General features: G+C 37.3%; 3 protein-coding genes and 1 long non-coding RNA gene across 8 annotated transcripts; 1 reads left to right on the top strand and 3 right to left on the bottom strand.

Moving 5' to 3' along the window:
- Positions 1-1,823: 1,823 nt before the first annotated feature.
- On the bottom strand, positions 1,824-5,460 carry LOC128289353 (uncharacterized). Of its 2 annotated transcripts, XR_008278963.1 has the most exons (3): positions 4,958-5,437; positions 2,583-2,818; positions 1,824-2,479 (listed from the first exon to the last, which is right to left on the bottom strand). It is a non-coding gene; the product is annotated as an uncharacterized LOC128289353 (long non-coding RNA). The 2 variants fall into 2 exon arrangements; XR_008278964.1 differs by having other exon boundaries at positions 1,824-2,818; positions 4,958-5,460.
- Positions 3,513-4,958, bottom strand: LOC108462485 (uncharacterized). Its single transcript, XM_017762427.2, has one exon. It carries the CDS (start codon positions 4,883-4,885, stop codon positions 3,731-3,733), a length of 1,155 nt encoding a protein of 384 aa, XP_017617916.1. The 5' UTR covers positions 4,886-4,958; the 3' UTR covers positions 3,513-3,730.
- Positions 5,461-5,692: 232 nt separating the features above from the next.
- LOC108466367 (B3 domain-containing protein At2g32645-like) lies at positions 5,693-6,204 on the bottom strand. The gene is made up of 2 exons (XM_017766690.1): positions 5,870-6,204; positions 5,693-5,714 (listed from the first exon to the last, which is right to left on the bottom strand). Exons 1-2 carry the CDS (start codon positions 6,202-6,204, stop codon positions 5,693-5,695), a joined length of 357 nt encoding a protein of 118 aa, XP_017622179.1.
- A 732-nt stretch (positions 6,205-6,936) lies between these two features.
- On the top strand, positions 6,937-10,118 carry LOC108466804 (uncharacterized). 4 transcript variants are annotated; one of them, XM_053021248.1, is made up of 7 exons: positions 6,937-7,097; positions 7,251-7,354; positions 7,420-7,462; positions 7,750-7,812; positions 8,542-8,596; positions 9,458-9,557; positions 9,887-10,118. In XM_053021248.1, exons 4-7 carry the CDS (start codon positions 7,776-7,778, stop codon positions 10,082-10,084), a joined length of 390 nt encoding a protein of 129 aa, XP_052877208.1. In that variant the 5' UTR covers positions 6,937-7,097; positions 7,251-7,354; positions 7,420-7,462; positions 7,750-7,775; the 3' UTR covers positions 10,085-10,118. The 4 variants fall into 4 exon arrangements, 3 of the variants coding, with proteins under 3 accessions (XP_052877208.1, XP_017622656.2, XP_017622655.1); XM_017767167.2 differs by having other exon boundaries at positions 7,251-7,312; XR_001868703.2 differs by lacking the exon at positions 9,458-9,557.
- Positions 10,119-20,797: the final 10,679 nt, after the last annotated feature.

Raw genomic sequence — 20,797 nt, forward strand, 5'->3', positions numbered from 1 at the left:
ATTTTACTATATGACGAATGAGAATTCTTAAGGGAGTTCCACTCGGGGGCATAAAAATAGTAGTCGATACCATGCCCACGATTGAAGAAGAAGAATGCAACTGTTGATTTTGGCTTTATCCAATATCGTAGCCCGACACATTTCTCAATACAACGTCGCTAACACCGCTGATCCCCAACTAAGTCGTCCCAATTCTTTCAAATCAGCTAGTAGTAGTAACCACCTTAAATGTACTATTGTGAGATTTATCTAGCATTAGCAAACCCCCGATCAACTTCAAGATGAATGCACACGTGAATTGTTCCTTTTTAGCATCACTCACTAGAGCATCGATAATTTGGAAATTGTCCTCCAACCATTTCATCTTGAACTTGCTACCCATAAACTTGTTCGACACCTTCCCTAGTAGTTGCTCACATGTTCCAGTCCAACCGGCACTAATAATTGGCCCCGTAACGACATCCCTATTGGTCGATAAATCGAGTTGTAAACTAACGTCATCGAGTGTAATTGTACACTCGTCGTAGGAAAGATGGAATGTGTACATCTTTGGTCTCCATCTCTTGACCAAAGCATTGATAAGTGGGAGATCCAATTTAGTCCCCCCGTGTATGCAAGCTGCGTATACAAAACTTATATCTCGCAAGTGTCCATGAATAACCTCAGGTGCACCTTCGCTTAAATTGTTTATATACGTCTTTAAAACACGATCTTGAGTGAGTATATAAACATAAAAATTAATAATCTAAACAATATAATAATTAACTATTCAAAATTAAATAATTTAATAAACTTTCTTACCATTTGTAATTGAACGTCAAGATATGCTTGCCATCCAAACAAATAAGTTGATTTACCATTTTAAGATTATAATAAAAAGAATAAATTGAATAGAATAAAATTCAAAAAAATAATTTTAAAATGTAATTGAGAATTGAAAATTCGAAATTGAAAATTGAATATTGAGGATTGATATTTTAGGAAGGAAGAATGAGTATGGAGTATTTGGTTGAAAAGAAAGAAGTTTGGAGGGGTTTATGTAGATATTTTTATGGTTGTTGGAACCCTAATAGTCGTTAAAAAACTTACCGTTGAATGAAAAACATGTCTTATATGACGCGTTTTTTCTTTTTCTCTTGAAAACGTGTTCTATATGACGCATTTTCACTAATGTGATAGTGAAAATGCACTTTATAAGACGCGCTTCAGGAGAGAGAAAAAATTATAAATCAATAAATTTTTACAAAATTAACTTAATTCTTAAAAAAAAAATTACCATATTTGCATAAGTCAGCCCATAAAAGGGTAATGATATAAAAACAAGGGGTAAAGTATTTGTCACGCTAATGAGGAGCGTTTGGGGTTAGCATTGATTTGACCTCGAAGGAAAAAGATCAACTTTTATGGTTCGTAGTTGAGTCCGTCCTTTCACGAAAACACATCTTAATCTTAGCCAGAAAGACAAATAGTAAACTAGAAGCTCCCCTGAGACGATGTCGTTTTAGCTGTTTCCTATCCTCCCCTAGAAGTTGGATAACATCATAGCAATCGGAGCCCTTCTCCTGTCTCCACGTGGCTTAAAGAAAGTGCAAGTGCTTTGAATCTGTGGTGACGAGTTATTGGGACCGTACACGTGGGTTAATCAAAACTTTTAAAAAATCCAATTTTTCGAAAACCTGGATTGATGGTAAAATCAATTTAATTGAGAGAATAAATAGGATTCTTATTCACGTAACCTTTTGTAATAATTTCATTTTCTATTGCTTTAACTTTTAACCCATGCAAGCCCATTGAGTTCTAATTGATCCACACAGTTGCAGTAGTTTAATTATATAATGTCCATTTGGGGATTTACTATATTAAAAAAATAAAAAATAAAGTTTTCAACCCATGCAACTAAGCGATTTGTTGGCCGAGATCAAAAGCTTTGTTTTGACAAGGAAATGGCCATTGCTTCAGTCTCAACACTTACAGAAATGAGCTGAATAAAATCCAAAGATGATTGTGCATGAATGATCATTTACACAACAACTTCTGCATATCTAGCAACTCACTCAATCCACCTCTCAAGTCTCAAGCAAGGATGCCGACTCAAAACAAGCACACGTCCTATTCAATTGCATAAGTACTCCCAAGGTTCCAACGATACAAAATCTACTTTGGCCTAACCTTTCCCTCTTACCCTCAAACATGCCGTACCAATGGGTCTTAGAATGCTAGCTGCGCCTGGAGATCAACAGAGCAGGTCGCTCACATTTTAACAAAACTACTTACATACACAGCTTTTCTCTTGCTCAGGCACCGGCTTAGAGTGTTGCCTCTAGCTGAAGTCAACTCGCTAGACATGTCAATTAGTCAACAGTGAATTTAGGCTCTCACAAAAGATCTAGGTCTTCTGGATATTTGACACTTTCTAGTAAGGCCGTGTTCCTCCAACGTTTCATTGTTTTTTAAAGTAACTTGTATTTGGTACTTCTGTCTGACACATATCAGGATATAAGTATAGGCAAAGGATCTTCTAAGGGCCCTTCATTACATGACAATTTTAGAAAATAATTTGAACACACATGTTAGACACATACCTATATTCGATACTCTCACCTAAGTCGGAGTAACTTAGTTTTCATGCACCTCTCAACAAGGAAATAAGCTGTTCTTCTTCAAACAGTTCTCGGTATAAGCAGCTATGTTGAAAACACAATTACTTCATGCTTCTTAATCTTCATCTAGAAATCTTTCAATAATGGCATACATAGTCGATTGCTATGTTACTCAAACTCAAATGTGACCTTCAAATATGGGTGTCTTCAAATGTGACCTTCAAAGGATCATATGCGTCAAACACATGTACTTAAAGAAAAATGAAAATCATTGCATTCATAAAGTAGATCAAACAATACGTGTCTCATTTTGACACAACATGAATAACCAATCCTGTCTGATGTTAAACATGAGCACAACATGGGTTTTATACATATTACACATGGCTAGACACGATTAGCATGTTCAAAACTAATTAGTGTAAATTTGGCATGACATTACACTATTAAATAATTGCAATAGGAATAACATAAATGAAACAAATGACACGAATTCTAATTTTAAGTTTTCAAATCTATAGAACCAAAAATCAAAGAAATTTCTTGACAAATAATTAAAATCTATCGAGACATATACTCAAGCAAAAACTGATGTGATTCATTTGGGTTAGCTAATCACGTCTAACCGTGTCTTAGATGCAAGTGTTTTACATGTCTATAACATGAAACTTTGTCATGTCAAATGTGTTAACATGATTATAACACGAAACACAAATACATAAAATCCGTACATGATTAAAGCATGTTGTTTACGAATCATATTTCATGTTTTGTTAAAATTGCCCATGCATGATTCCATCCTCTATTCTTCATGAATGTAAGAAGGAAACATAGTAAAATTAAGCACGAATGAGGAAAAGATTCACCACTTCACTGAATAAGTAAAGGATAAAAGATGAAAACAGTTAAACCTTCAAGGAAACAATCTCAACCTTCATTCAAACAATCACAGGCAAATGCACATTTGTTCAGTTTTAGCATCTAAATCATACCCATGTTGGATGAATTCTTCATTTTTTCTTATGGTACGCTGTGTCTGACACATTGACATGCAAAATCTTAAAACACTAAACATACCCATGTCTGATACATACCCATATCCGTCTTGGGTAACTATAGAATTATACTATTTATTCTGAAAGGCCTAACTTCTGCTCATATAATTTCAATATATAAGGATCTTCATAAGGGGTGATGAACCTTTGGAGGAATGCCTTTTCAGTATACTCCAGAACAAGACATACACTGAATTTCTTGATCAAACCTTTGGATAACAAGGCTTGAAGAACCGAACACCTTGGGATAATTCTCCTCTCCAAGCTATACGAAAGAATAACTGGACGGTTAGCGATATCCAATGATTTCCATCCCATTGTGTGGACGAAAAAGCTCATTATTGTAGTGATCTTCTTCTCAGAAAACATCATGAATCTCGGATACTTCTCAAAAGCTGAAAGAACAACTTCATTTGACCAACCCCATTGGTTAAGAAGATCGAATTTCTTTTCCCATGTTGATTTGCTAATCTGTAAGAAAGCTTGAAGAGCTGTAAGGAACCTACGTTTTGAAGGATTAAATCCCATTTTCTTTACTTGTTCAACTGTTATACTAAACTTATCAGGATTCACTGCATAGGCCCTTGGGTGCACAACAAGTTCAACCATAATATTTGATTCAGGCACCCCATATTCTTTCAGGATTGCAATATTAGGAGCAACAATGGCTTGAAAATTACGTGAAAGGACGTCGGAATAGTTCTTGTATGCTAAAAACACCTGATCGTCGCCACATCGAGTGAATTCCTTGAAGGAGTTGAAGTTTGGGATGACGCAATTATCTAAACTACGTCTAAAGGCATCTGGGTTTGAAGATAAGATTCTTAAAAGTTGAGAACCTGAAATCCTTTTGGAGTAAAAGAATTGAAGTTTGGGCAAAAGGGTTTTCTCAGGGTTGCATAAAAGAGATGCAGGCCATTTCTGAACGATGTCTCTAATCTGGGTTCTTGAAAAGCCATGGTTGTTGAAGAAGGAAATCACAGTGTCTGGTTGTTGAGAGGTCTCAAAATGGAGCTTCTTAGACACTGATAAAGCAGACTGTGGAGACAACCCGATTGTGTTTATGAGGTAAGAAATCTTAAACGGCTGTTCATTTTCTGCAATTCCAGATTCATATCTAACAAGTAGCAATGCAATTGCTCGAGAAAAACTCACATTTTTAGCACAGGTTGGGCGAATGAAAGAGCCATTTCTAATGAAGACTTGGCTTTTGAAGATGGAAAAAATCATGGATTCGAAAGCTGAAATTTGAACACTAAAAGACAGCAAATTTAAGATGGAAATAATGAGACGAAAACAAACCTCGATGTCAAACAAATCTAACTTCTACCTAACCGTCGGTTGTTGGAGTAGTATTCACTTTTTCCAATTCTCCGTTCCTTCTCAGCTTTTAGTAAAGCAGACATGGTTGCAACTTCAATTTGGGAATGGACTTTTGAGTTTAGGGTTCTAAGTAGATTATAGCCTATCATGTTCGCCATGATTTGGGCCCTATTTCCTCACGGCTCAGGCGCGTGAAAAAATAGCCCACTCCACCCCATATATAGGTGGTTAGTGCAGTTGTGATTGGTTGACTTGGCCAACCCAAGAATATTGGCTATAAATGTTGGATCAGTTTTTGCAAAATGATACAAAAGATTCTTTCTTCTTCCTCAATTTTTCATTCATGTCATGCTAATTTCTTCAGAGGCAGAGTGTTCGCTTCTGTTGCTGAACCAACAAGCTCGCTCCAACCAGCCTGTCGTCAATTCGCTTTACTCTCCTAACAAAACTATCCTTGTTGTGGGTTTGTTATTTTAGTTATCGTGGCTGTTTGTGTTTCCATTAATCCATGCACATATTTTATTTTTAAAAAATTAACGTTGATTTTATTTTTTAAAAATTTGAAAACAGATTTAACTGTTTTTTTTATTTAATCTTTTTCATTTGCTAACTGTTTATTTCAAAAGTTAATGAAATTTATTATCTGCTACCTGATTCAAAATTTGGCTAAAACAAGTAGAAAATTATATAACTAATAACCTCTGTTCAAAGACATTATAGAGACAATTCAATGTAACTGGAAATAAAGAACGAAAGGAGAATAATGCATTATATAACTAATAATCACCAAACAAGCTTGGCCATAATAAAAGAATATTAATCAATGCTATAGAAGTTAAAACCCTAATGTTGTATGATTGGAAGTCATATAGTTTGAGGAGTGCAAAGCACAGCAGGGAATTCATCCGGAAAGACCAGAGCTGAACCATGACCCCTTTCTCCAGTTGGTTGTTCTTGACAACACAGTTCCAGGTGTTGGTGAGGACATAGAGCGAGGTGTTCCCCATAACCCACTTGTTAAAGGTAATGCTTGTTTGCTGCAACGATGGGTCTAAGAGGCACACCTGCATGGGGTTTTTGTGAGCCAACTCTTTAGCCTCTGCCTTGTTGAGGAAGTCATGAGTCTTGACTTGGGAGAAGGGTATGGAGAAACGACTGGCAGTAGGGTTGACATCGGAGTAAAAGATGGTCTTTTGTATGACCAAAACCAAACCCGTACCACCCATTTCTTCAAGTATATGTTGTTTGAATTTTGGAGGCAAGTCTGGCGGTGGCACCGGACAAACGGGTTTATGTTACTTCTTGCTTCTCTTGAGCTTTATTTCGGTGCTTCCCATTCCCGATCGTCTTCCTCTTCTGGTGTTGTGAGTGTACGTTTCCTTTTCAGTTCAACACCGTTGTTGAACTTGAATCTCAGCTTGGAACACATATTGCGGGGTGGTGCGTCGTAAAGAAAATGCTTCAGGTGGTCATTATGACGGCTTTTCTGCAATTTCAGTTGGTCAACTTCAGTTACTTGTAACAGGATATCAAAAGGACTCCAATTGGGATTGATCTTTTTATGCTTGAAATCATCAAGGCAGAGCAGTTTCATCATCTTACTGTTTTCTGTATTTACTTGCAACTGAGAACAAATTAAGTTGCTTTCTTGAGATTTCTAGTGCATATAAATAAGAGGGGGTGCTTGAGATAAAAGCAATGTTACCGTTGGAGGAGTTAGAAATCTTGATTACCGGAGGGCAGCCCTGAGAAAGGCGGCAAAGGGGTAAAACAACCTTTCATCCCGCGTTGGTTTAAATTTTGGTTACCGTTGCAGTACTGGTGAATGGAGGTGGGCTGTCTGGTTATTTGGTTTGGTGGGCCTTGTTTCCTTTTCTTTGTGTAATATCATAGAATCCATCCTCCCTTTACACATTTTGCAATTTCAAATATACGCAGAAATTGCAACTTTCGTGGCCCATCAATTCTTTTTTTCGTGGCCTGGTTATCTGGATTGTAGGGGAATTTTGATGTGCTGTTCCCTATGGCCAATTCAAGAATGGCTACACTTTTTCAATGGTGGAAGAAATGGCGGTGTTACTTTCGCCTCTTTTTTGGAAGCTCTGTCCCCTCTCCAGAGGTTCTCATTTTCAGCCCCTCTTTTACTTTTTATTTTTTTATTTGTGTAATTTACAAGGTTCAACATGGATGGCGTGTTACATTTTATGCTGTTGTTCAAATTTTGACCAGCCTTGGTTTTTCTCCCCTGTATTCTTTGTTTCCAATCAAGTAGGAACTCTGGTCCTTCGGCAATTAAGTATCAAATGCCAGAGGATCCAGCGAAGATCATTACAAGTTCAGTACCCCCTTCTTATTCTGTTAAAATCAAGGAAGCAGGTATCTGTTCATAACTTCTCCGGAATTCATGGGTATTCAGTGAAAAATGGCATTTGCTGGTGCAGGTGCTCCACCGTCAAGCTATCAAGGAGAGTTACAATGCCCAAAGTAGGTCGCACTGAATTCATATTTGTGTAACTAAAAATATCCTCTTTTTCACATAAACATCAAATCTCTTTCCTCAAAAATTTAAGCATAGCTACAATTGTTTATATTAACAACTTCATGTTAATGTTTAATTACTATTGTGTCCGCTTTTACCAAAGCTTAAGCAATGTAATATTTTGAGATCATAATTGTACACTGACTAAAATGAAGACTGCTCTCTCAAATCATCAAGAACGCATGCTGAGTTGCTGACACTGTGAAAAGCTAATGCTTGTTTTGCTGCGCAGGATTTCATTTAGCGATCATGATTTAAATGCTGCCAATGATCTGGAATGCAGCCACTGAGAATCGTAAGTTGTGATGTTGGACTATTGGTTATATACAAGACATATGTCCTGACAGGATTGTAGCTAGCCAAAAAAGTATATTATTTTCTTATTGCAATATGTAACTCCAGCATACTATTAGGATTCTTTTTTCTTGATGTTATGAAATAAATACATGGTTCTCTTCAATTTTTTCTTCCATCGTTTACTTTTCCATAATTATCTGTTTTCGACATGCTTATTAATGATGAATCAGAAGTCGGTTCAGAAAGAAGTCTGGTTCATGAAGCTCATGTTGCATTTTCCGTTGAAGATGTGATACATTAACAATTCAGGGAGTCATTAAGGCAGTAGGTCATACAGAAGTCGATTTCCAAAGAAACTAAAGGCAAACTTACATGAACAACTGTTTTTCATGAAGTTTCCTCTTTTTATTTGAAATTTATCGCTGTTTGAAATCAGGAGTTAATTTAACGATTGCCTGTAAGCCAAAAATTGAACACTGTAGGAATGGCCAGAAGATAAGTGGATAACTTCTAAATAGAATAGTAGCAAAGAAAGTGGCTAGTGTTAGAGTAGGAATTACAGTTACCTTACCTATTTAGCCTCTAATTAACCTGCTAGTGCATCACTAATGAAGGTATCTCAACTTTGATTAATTATTTGTTTTCTATGTTATCAAGATACTGATGCAGTGATCTTGGTTTTCAAATTTCAACATCCTAATAACATGGTATTACCCAAATTTATCAGGTTTAGGTAAGATCAGAACAGAGACTCCATTGCACTCCCCAAAGCAAGAGGGCAGGTAATGGATAATCTGCAAGATCTCTCATATTCCCTATTCACTTGCTAGATACTTGTCCTAATAACAGTTAGTTTTAGTTTCCTAAACTACTTTCTGTGTCATATTGTTTCCATGAACTGCATACTTCATGAATCTATTTTCCATTTAAAATGGTACTTCTATTTGCAAGCAGCAATTAATTGATTCTCTAAATTCAAATTTGTAGTTTACCTACATCATAAAAGAAGGGAATATGAGATTTCCAAAGAAAATAAATATGTTTATCACCAAGCTGGAATTCTTTTTGATAGGTATGATATGATGTGTAAGAAAATCTGGTTACACTCCAAAGTTAATTGTTTGTTGAGGTATGGACTGGTAAAGTGCAATATTACTTATATAACTGATATGACATATTTAACTGGTGTAAGATGTATTTGAGGTGTGCCTGAGAATAATCCTTCTATCATTCTTACAAATTTTTATTTTTTGATAAACTTCCTAGGAAGATTCCTTTATTTCATTTGGCCCTCTAAGCAGTAAATAGTTAAGTTCCTTTCATGGCATGAAGTCAAACAGTTTGAAGTTTTTGTACAACCACTCAAGAGTGAAAAGTACTGAGAGATTTGTAGTCTTCAGTTCTCATTTCTTAATATTTTCTATTCTTTTTTATCTTCTTGTGGACTATGTTCAACTTACTTTGGTCTATCACACAACTTATATATTTTAGATTCTATGAGACTGACACATTCTTCAGCAGCTGAGTGCTAATTTTTTGTTTGAACAAAGTTTATATGATGTATTTCCTGATAAACTAAAAGTTATAGAATTAAGGAATGGTAAAATTTTATCTAAACAGATCTTAACTTTCTGCTATTGTAGAATCTCTTCTGATGATTGCTCATTGCCCTGGAACTTTTCAAGGCAACTAAACTCATTGAAGGGTTCTAACTTTGTGCTAAATGATATTGAACTAGAAGTGGTGAGAGAACTAATTGATACTCAGTTTCTTATTTATATGTTTGCTCCAAATTAATCTTTTCCTTGAAAAATAACCTTCACATTAAACCTCTTTCTTTTACAACATTAGCCTCCCAAGAATATCATGTTTGTGATTATGCATCTTAATGTTGTTTAACCTTAAATGATGGAATCGGACTATCAAATGAAATGCTCGGTTTTTCTTCATTTGCTTCTTTTTGCAAATTGAATGTTTTATATTCTCCTTCAACATTAAACTCAAGTTTCTTGTCTTAACTTTGGTAGAGAAGGATTATTATCATGTGCTAAATGCAGGATGCTATGATGCAGGACATGGATGTTCCACTTGGTGGCAATCCTTCGCAGTTCTCAGTCGATATAACTGATTCACATGGCAATTGGAAGCCAAACCTCTCCACTTTTTCTAACGACATGCAACTCGATAGCCATTACAGAATTAGCAAGTGCACTTTTGGTGACACTAACATTTCCTACAACATAGGATGTAACACTTCAAACTCAACCTAAATATTATAGCTGAATCTGGAGAAGTTACAGAAAATGGGTTTAGTTACATAAAATCGTTTTAGTTATTCAACTCATATACTTTTTATCCATTTTCGAAAACATTAATTAATTAGTTATTTGTCAAGACCTATTTTACAGCGGAAGTCTAACAAAACCGTTGCATTTTAGAAATCTAATTCGTATTTTTAAGAAAAACCTTTTTTTTATGAAAAAACAATCGGTTTAATAAAATAATTTATCAATGCATGCATATTATCAACAAACAAAAAATTAACAATTAATAATCATAAAGTCCAGAAAGTCCTAGAAATTATGAACTCTCAAATGAAAACCAAAATCATAAATAAAACCATAAATTGCCAAATTTAAACTGTTTACGGTCGAGTGGTCATGGTTGGGTTTCCATCGCTCTGATCCGCCTAAGTCTATGTACCTGAACAAAATAGACAAACAAAAGTGAGTTTTTGTAAATTCAGTGTGTAACCTAGTAGAATTAAGCATGCAAACATACAAAGTTATGTACACAGTCAGATATAGATCCAAATTTAGATAATAGTATCGATTCAGATTTCAGATATGCAAAATTCTACCCTCATCCTCTACACACCAACTTTGACCATCCTATCACACCATGTGGGGCAAAAAACATCCACCCATCCCTACACTGCCATTACGACACATATCAAAATATAAGCAGCCAAACTGCTAAAATATAGGCAATTAACATCGAACAGAATACTTCCTCCTCATATACAAATCCCATCCCCAATCAGATATAAAAAAGCAGATTTAGATATACAAATTATACATTCTTAGCATGCTTATTTACAGATAACAAAAATATTAGACATGCATAGCATGTTCATACTCAAAACAGAATATCAAACTACCAGATCCACAGTTTTAGGGTTTGGTAGCCTTTACCGGCCCTACGGTAGGCCCACAGTTGACCGGAACAACTCATGTAACCTTAGGGAAAATTTTAAAAATATAAGCCCACATGCCCGTATGGCTTACCCATGTGGGCCCGCACGCCCAGATTTGCCTTACCCGTGTGGTCCACACGGCCTAACCTAAAATCCACATGCCTGTGTGACATGCCAGAGTGGGCTTAGACGCCCAACTTAGCCTAGCCCGTGTAGCCCACACGGCCACACTAAAGCCACCACACGGTCGTGTCTTGCACATGGCCATGCCTATGTCGATCACACGGCCATGTTTCAGACACAGCCTTCTACACGAGCTACTACACGCCCGTGTGGCGTCGACAGACTAGTTTTTTGGCTTTTGCCAAAGTTTGACTTTTTACGTTTCGGGTACACACCTGGTATGTTTCCGATGCAAAAACACTCCCAAGACCACTAGCACTTAAAATCAGAATACTTAACACCTTTAGCGACTAAAATAGAGTTAACAAAACTAAATTGATTGATGCTCAAAAACTTACCACCACAGAAACGATCACACATGATAAGCTAAATCGTTGAAACGACAACCCTGTCTCACCGTCTTCTCCTACACCATAAAATCCATCAATTTCAACCATTAATCAGCCATCAATAAGTTTGCCCCAAAATTTCAAAATCAAAAGTTAACAAAAACCCAATGTTACTTACCAAGTCGACTAACGAACACAATGAATCACAATACGAATTTTGGAAGGACAGATGAGGACACAGATTAAAGAGGAATAACATAGAAGAAAAGAATAGAGAATGTGGAAAAAATCACGTCAGAATTTTGGAGAAAGAAACCAAAATTTTGAAAAAGAATAATAATTAAAAGGAAAGAAAAATAAAAGATATGATAACATATCCCTTAATTTTCTCCCACTAACCCACTAACTCACAACCTCTTTAGACTTTTAACTCTACTGAACCACCCTTAGACAATCGAGTAAAAATATATCATCCACGCTCACGTAGGGATTCAAACACAGGACTCCCAACACACCAACCCCCTTACCACTCGAATCAGCAGGCTCATTCTGATTTGAATTTACAAGTAATTTAATATAAGCCCACAGAGCAAAGGTAAGGCTTAATTTCAAAAAAATACCAAAATTTAGCAAATGTGAGACTTGAACACAATACCTCACACATATACCTAGAACACTCAACCATTGGAGTAGATACACATTTGTGTCAGAGATTCACAGAAGCAGAAATCAATTATTCAGGGTGTTACAACTCTACCCCTTAAAAGAAATTTCGACCTCAAAATTTATCTGATCAAAATAGATGAGGATACTGCAGACGCATCGAGTCCTCAAGTTCTCACGTGGTTTCCTCAGTGCCATGATTCTTCCACAAACCTTTACTAATGGAATGGAGTTCCTTCTCAGAACCTTAACATCTCGATCCAGAATTTGAACCAGCTCCTCCTCAAAACTCAAGTCTGGCATAACCTCGATCTCCTCAACTGAGACAGCGTGAGATGGTTCAGACCGATACTGCCTCAATATAGAGACATGAAAGACATTATAGATACGGTCTAACTCCGGAGGTAACTCTAACTGGTAAGCGATCGGTCCCACACGCTTCAGAATTCGATACGGTCTAATAAACCTAGGGCTCAATTTGCTCTTATGACCGAACCTTAAAACTTTCTTCTACGGAGAGACCTTAAGAAAGACGAAGTCCCCCGCAGTGTACTCAATATCTACGTAAGATTTCTGCCTATCAGAAGTCGCCTTCAGACGATCCCAAATTAGTCTAACCTTATCTTCGATCTCAGAAACTAACTTATGACCCAAAACCCGACGCTCACCCAACTCAATCCAACATAGCGGGGTACGACACTTATGACCATACAAAGCCTCGTAAGATGCCATTTGGACACTAAACTGGAAATTGTTATTGTAGGTCAACTCAGCTAGCGGTAAATAGTCCTCCCAACTACCTCAGAAATAAAAAACACAACCCCGAAGCATATCCTCCAATATCTAAATCACCCTCTCAAATTGACCATCGGTCTGAGGATGGAACGCAGTACTGAAGTCCAATCTTGAACCTAGAGCCTCTTGTAATTTCTTCTAGAACCAAGAAGTGAAACGAGGATCTCTATAAAAAATAATCGAGACAAGAACCCTATGCAGTCTTACAATCTCAGAAATGTAGAGCTTCGCTAACTTCTGCAGAGAATAATTCGTCTAAACCGAAATAAAGTGAGTAAACTTGGTCAATCGATCTACGATGACCCAAACAAAATCCTTATTAGTGGGTGTCAAGGGCAACCCACTAATAAAGTTTATCGCCACTCGTTCTCATTTCCATAAGGGAATTTTAACTGGCTATAACAAACCCGAATGCTACTAATGCTCAGCCTTAACTTGCTGGTACGTCAGACAACGAGTAACAAAATCAGTAACTTCACGTTTCAAACCCAGCCACCAGTACAGCCACTGGGATACATGACATATGGGCTACTATACTCCTCCTTCAAAATTGACTGCCTCAAATCAGAATTATTCGGTACACAGATCCTTCCTCCAAAACATAGCACACTATCATTATTCAGCCAAAAATCCGAAGTATTGCCACTCTCAATCTGACAGAACTGTAGACCCAAAGACTTATCCCCCAACTGCTTATCTCGAATCTAATTAATCCAAGTCGACTTAACTTGCAACTCAGCTAACAGACCCCCATCCTCAAACAGACTAAGTCGAGTGAACATCGCTTTCAAGTTAGACATCACCCTACGAATTAGAGCATCGGCCACTACATTAGCCTTACCAAGATGATACTCTATCGTGCAACCATAATCTTTGAGCAATTCAATCCATCAGCGTTGCCTAAGATTCAACTCCTTCTGAGTAAGGAGATACTTGAGACTCTTGTGATCTGTGTAGATGATACACCTTTCTCCATACAGATAGTGTCTCTAGATTTTCAACGCAAAAACCACCACAGCTAACTTGAGATCATGCGTCAGATAATTTCCCTCATGTGTCTTAAGTTGATGGGATGCATAAGCTACAACCTTACCATCCTGCATCAGAACATAACCCAAAGTAACATGCAACGCATCATTGTATACCACAAACTCTTTACCAGATTCAGGCTGTATCAGAATAGGAGCTTGAGTCAGAATAGACTTGAGCTTCTCAAAGCTTGATTGTTGTGCATCAATCCAAATGAAAGAAACTCCCTTACGCAGAAGCTTAGTCAACGGAGCTGTGATCAGAGAAAACTTCTCGACAAACTATCGATAATAACTTGCTAGACCCAGAAAACTACAGACTTCAGACACGTTTGTAGGCTATTTCCAATCAAACACAACCTTTATCCTCTTCAGATCAACACAGATCCCCTCAATAGAAACCACATGCCCCAAAAAAGTCACTTCATGCAACTAGAACTCACACTTACTCAACTTAGCGTAAAGCTGTTTCTCACGTAGAATCTGAAGCACTACTCTAAAATACTCATCATGCTCATCCTCTGTCTTAGAGTATACCAAAATATCGTCAATAAAGACCACGACGAACTGATCCAGATATGGCTGAAACACTCGATTCATTAAATCTATGAGTGCAGCTAAAGCATTCATCAGACCAAAAGGCATAACTAGGAACTCATAATGTCTATAATGAGTCCTAAATGTAGTATTATAAACATCAGCTTCCTTAACCCTCAACTGATGATACCCAGAACGAAAATCTATCTTAGAGAACACTAAAGCCCTTCGAAACTAATCAAACAAGTCATCGATCCTCGAAAGTGGGAAAGTGGATACTTATTCTTCACAGTCAACTTATTCAACTGCCGATAATCGATGCATATTGACATGGTCCCATCCTTTTTCTTAACAAACAGAATTGGTGCCCCCATGGAGACTTAAGCTCTGTAAGCTCCTTCGGTGACATTCGATATGAAGTGATAGACACCAAGCTGTACCCAGTAGAAGCTTAATTCCAAATTCAACTTCCCGATTCAGAGGTAAACTCGGTAACTCCTTAGAAAAGACATTAAAAAAATCTCTCACTGTTCTGATATCTCCAACAGAAGAGTCCCTAAAATTAGAAATACTGACGTAAGCCAAGTACGCCTCACACCCTTTTCGAACTAGTTTTTCAGCCACAAGAGCAGAGATCACATTGGACAAATAATCTCGACGCTCACCAATCACAACCATCTTCATATCATCATTGGTCCTCAGAACGACCCTCTTAGATGCACAGTCCAAATTGATTCGATGCTCAACCAACTAATCCATACCTAGAATTAAATCGAACTCTCTAAACGGAAGCTCTATCAGATTTTCCAGAAAGATAACCCCTTGTACCTCTTACAGAACATCCCTATAGAGTTTACTAACCCGAATAGACTGCCTCAAAGGACTTAGTACAGTAATCTTACTAGAAATACTCTCAATAGGAATCCCTAAGTTTTCAGATGCAGTGCTAGCTACATAGGAGTGAGTAGAACTTATATCTATCAAAGCAGTATAAGACACATCAAATATAAAGAACGTACCGGTGATGACATCAGGAGCATTTCTATCTTCTTGGTGCCATGCACCATAAACTAGTACAGGCTGCCTCGCCTTAGTCTAACTAGCACTTCTACTTGGTGCTCTCTATCCGTGACCCACACCATTACCACCCCTAGCCTGTCCACGGCCCCCAGTGGTTGCTGAACTGCTCTTTGAGGCTAGGCAGAACTTGGTCCCAAAACTTGCATCTAATCAGCCTTCTGTGGACACTCTTGAATACGGTGCACTAATGAACCACACCTCAGATAAGCCCTTATCCTTTCAACACTTGCCAGGATGGAGCCTACCACAATCACCGCATAGCTGAATCCCAGTAGGAGCAATAGGAGCCCATACTATAACTGACCCATCAGATCTGGCCTTTTTCTTAGGCCTATGAATAGAACTAGAGGGCTCCGATTCTCTCTCATTCTTACCCATCTCTCGATCCCTGTTCTGGCGCTTCACGCGCTTAGTATCCTTAGCGATCTTCATATTCTCAACCAAAATTGTGAACTTTTGCTCCCCTTGTGGAGTAATTAGAACCCTTAAGTTATCCCTCAGACCATACTCAAAGCAAACGCACCTCTCATACTCAGACGCCACCATGCCTTGAACATGGTGGCTCAACCTCAGAAACTCGGTCTCATATTCAGCCACAGATCTATTGCCTTGTGTGAGATTCATGAACTCACGTCTACGAGTATCCATATAGCTCGCTCCTACGTACTTACTCTGAAAGGTAGTCTTAAAGAAATCTCAGTTCAGACAATCAGGCTTGAGTACCTTCCTTAACTATCAACCACCACTGATATGCCTCGTCGCGAAGTAAGGAAACTGCACCATTAAATTTCTGCTCGAAAGTACAGTCTAAATTGTTCATGATCCTCTCAATGGCCTCCAACCAATACTCGGCCATATTAGGGGCGACTCCAGTGACACCCCTAAATAATTCGGCACTATTAGACCGAAGCCGTTCAGTTATTGACCCTTGGCCCTAGCTCTAGAATGGGGTCCAACGACCCCTTTCAAAATCTTCAACATGGCTTGGGACAGTGCACCGTCCCCAGCTAAGCGACATTGAGACCCAGTCTCAGTAGTAGATAAAACTGGTGTCTCACTCGTATCTAAGTTCGGCATATTGCCTAGAGAGAAAGACTCAACTCGAGCTCCCTTACGGCCTTTACCACGGCCCCGAATACTACGTCCATAAGTTCCACGAGCACTCATTGTATATTTCGAGCTTTATCTACATTAAAAATTTTATGCATCAGTTTAGTATTTATTAGTAGATGTTTTATGCATAAATTGTTAGAAGTTCAGAATTGTTTTCAAAGGTTTCAATCTCTAACTACTCAGTATAGTTTCAGAAAGTTCTAACTATAGTGTTTTTAGAGTTTTCCATCATAAATTAATAAATACTTACAGGATTGGGGCCGGAAACTCGGTGTACCCATACTTTCCCAATTTATCCAAAAAAATATTTGAAAACCAATTCTTTTCGAAATATAATTTTGAAACCCAAAATTCACAGTCCGAGTTTTATAACTTGGCTCTGATATTACTAAATATAACTCCCCAAACCTGGCCTAAACGTTATAGCCGAATCTGGAAAAGTTACAGAGAATGGGTTTAGTTACGTAAAGTCATTTCAGTTATTCAATTTATATACTTTATATCCATTTTCGAAAACATTAATTAATTAGTTATTTACCAAGACCTATTTTACAGCGAAAGTCTAACAAACCCATTGCATTTTAGAAATTAGATTCGTATTTTTAGAAAAAAACTTTTTTTTTTACAAAAAAATCATCGGTTTAATAAAATAATTTATCAAGGCATACAGATTATCAACAAACAAAAAATTAACAGTTAATAATCATAAAAATCCAGAAAGCCCCAGAAATTACAAACTCTCAAATGAAAACCAAAATCATAAATAAAACCACAAATTACCAAATTTAAACTGTTTACGGTCGAGTGATCACTGCTGAGTCTCCGCCACTCCGATCCGTCAAGTCTGTGGATTACCTGAACAGAATAGACAAACGGAAGTGAGTTTTCGTAAACTCAGTGTGTAACCCAATAGAATTGAACATGCAAATATACAGAGTTATGTACACAGTCAGATACAGATCCAGATTCAGATAACAGTATCAGATAACTGATTCAGATTTCAGATATGCAAAATCCTACCCCCATCCTCTATACACCAACTCTGACCATCCCATCACACCATGTAGGGCTAAAAACATCCACCCATCCCTACACACCATATTGTGCCATTACAACACATCAGAATATATGCAGCCAAACTGCCAGAATATATGCGATTAACTCCGAACAAAATACTTCCTCCTCATATACAAATCTCACCCCCAATCAGATATAAAAAACAGATACAAATATACAGATTATACATGCTCAACATGCTTATATGTAGATAACGAAAATATCAGACATGCATAGCATTTTCATATTCAGAACAGAATATCAAACTATCAGATCCATAGTTTTAGGGTTTGGTTAGCCTTTACTAGCCCTACGGTAGGCTCTAGTCGATTGGAACAACCCGTGCGACCCTAGGAAAAATTTCAAAAATATAGGCCCACATGCCCAGATTGGCCTTGCCAGTGTGCCCGACACAGCCTGGCCTCAAATCCACACGTTCGTGTGGGCCCACACACCCAACTTGGCCTAGCTCGTGTAGCCCACACGGCCACACTCAAGCCACCACATGGTTGTGTCTTGCGCACGACCATGCCTACGTCAACCACACGACCGTGCCTTGCACACAACCTTCCATACGGGCTACCACATGCCCGTGTGGCGTTGACAGACCAATTTTTTGGCTTTTGCCGAAATTCAACTTTCTGCGTTTCGGTACACACTTAGTACGTTTTCGATGCAAAAACACTCCCGAGACCACCAGCACCTAAAATCAGAATACGCAACACCTTTAGCGACTAAAATAGAGTTAACAAAACTAAAGAGATTGATACCTAAAAACTTACCACTGCAGAAACGATCACACATGTTAAGCTAAATTGTTGAAACAATAACCCCTGCCTTACCGCCTTCTCCTACGCTACAGAATCCATCGATTACAACCATTAATCAGCCATAAATAAGATTGCCCAAAAATTCTAAAACCAAAAGTTAACAAAAACCTAACGTCACTTACCAAGCCAATTAACGAACACAGTGAATCACAATACGAATTTTGGAAGAACAGATGAGGACACCGATTGAAGAGGAATAACATAGAAGAAAAGAATAGAGAATGAGGTAGAAATCACGTTAGAAATTTGGGGGAAAAAACCAAAATTTTGAAAAAGAATAATAATTAAAAGGAAAGAAAAATAAAAGATGTGATAACATATCCCTTAATTTTCTCCCACTAACCCACTAGCTTACAACCTCTTTAGACTTTTAACTTTACTGAAACATCCTCAGACAATCGAGTAAAAATATATCATCCACACTCGCGTAAGGATTCTGATGCGGTCGTTGAGAGCACCAAAAATATCCTATTCCCTGTAAAATAATAAAAATAACAGTAAAGGGGAAGTAGGGTTGAATCCTCAGGGACCGGATTGTACGAATTCTCGTTTCTTGAAATCTTGGACAATTTCTTGGCCAAGAAACTTGTGTTCCTGAAAAAAAAAACAGAATTAAGAATTTCGATTTGGAAAAATAAAAATAGTATTTAAATTAAATTGAAATTGCGAAATTAAATAAATGACGGAAATTGAGATGGAGAATATATAAAAATAATAAAGAGAGTTAAAGGAAAAGAAATTCTTATTGGTAGATTCCAGCCTCCAGTTGTCTCATTCTCGCTTGGGTTCAATCCTCGGCTTTTAAATAACCCTTCTTAACTCAAGTAAGCCGATTATAGTGGAAGAGGACGCCTCTACCACCACTCCAAATATTAGACTTACGATTTTTAGGAACCTAACTCTAGCCAAGAATCTATGCTAGATCAACGCTTCTCAATGGCGAATCCCACGCCATTTTGTCTCTTTGGCTTGCCAACCTCGTATGATAAGTTAACGAACCGATTGTGTAATCCTTCCAAAACATACAAAGCGGCCGCCTTTGCATATCTTGAAAAGCTTACTTCTTAAGGGCCATGGACGAGCGTCGGCCAGAAGTAGTCTGGAGAAATGATGAATACTTGACGAGAAGGCTAAGTACGGATTCTAGGCCTCAAGAACCCTTTTTTGGGAATATTGACAACTTTCGGCTAGATAGGTTTTAGTGGCTCGTGATAATGGTGGAAAAGAAAATAAATATAAAAATGGAAAAGGGGATTTTATTGAAAGAAAATATGAAGAAACAAAAGCCTAGACTTTCAAGGGGAGAGTGTTTACAGAAAAGGATGAACACCCAATAGAGTCACTTCACCCCCTATTTATAGTGCTAGGGAGATAGTCTAATTTAACTTAAATTCTAAAAAGATAAATACAATTAATTAAAGATAAATAAAGATAATTAAAATAAAATCCTAAAATTAAATAATCCTAATAATTATCTTAATATTAATTATCCTAATAAAATGGAGTCTTATAAAATAAAATCTCTTCTTTTTGCGTTTTTAGTCCTTGTGTCTTCCATGCTTGCACTTTTGGCACAATCTTTTTCCTGTGTCGCATATCAGCCCATTGTGTCTCGAAATCACACTTTTGTCCCTTAATTTTGCTTTTGCCTCCAAATCAGTCCCTAATCGATAAAAAGACATAAATAGCTCAAATTAGTAGGATCAAGCCCAGAATAAACACATGATTAATACATAAAAATACGTTATTCTAGAGCATTATTAGATTCAAACACAGACTCCCAACACACCAACCCCCTTACCATTCGAACCAGCAAGCTCATTCTAATATGAATTTATAAGTAATTTAATATAAGCTCACTGAACAAAGGTAAGACTTAATTCTAAAAAATACCAAAAATTAGCAAAAGTGAGACTTGAAGCTAAGACCTCACACACACCCCCAAAACACTCAACCATTAGAGCAGATACACATTTATATCAAATACTCATAGAAGTAGAAATAAATTATTCAATGCGTTACATAGGAAGGAAAGATATATGGTATGGTGAGTCTCAGCTTCAGTTGGTGTTGGTTGTTTTTTTCATGAATCACAATTCTTATTGTTCATTTTACACGTTGCACCAACTTGTGATTAAGATATTCAGAAATTCTTTTGCCTATATTCATTTAT

This window comes from Gossypium arboreum, chromosome 2, assembly GCF_025698485.1.
Source record: "Gossypium arboreum isolate Shixiya-1 chromosome 2, ASM2569848v2, whole genome shotgun sequence".
Taxonomy (NCBI): Eukaryota; Viridiplantae; Streptophyta; class Magnoliopsida; order Malvales; family Malvaceae; genus Gossypium; species Gossypium arboreum.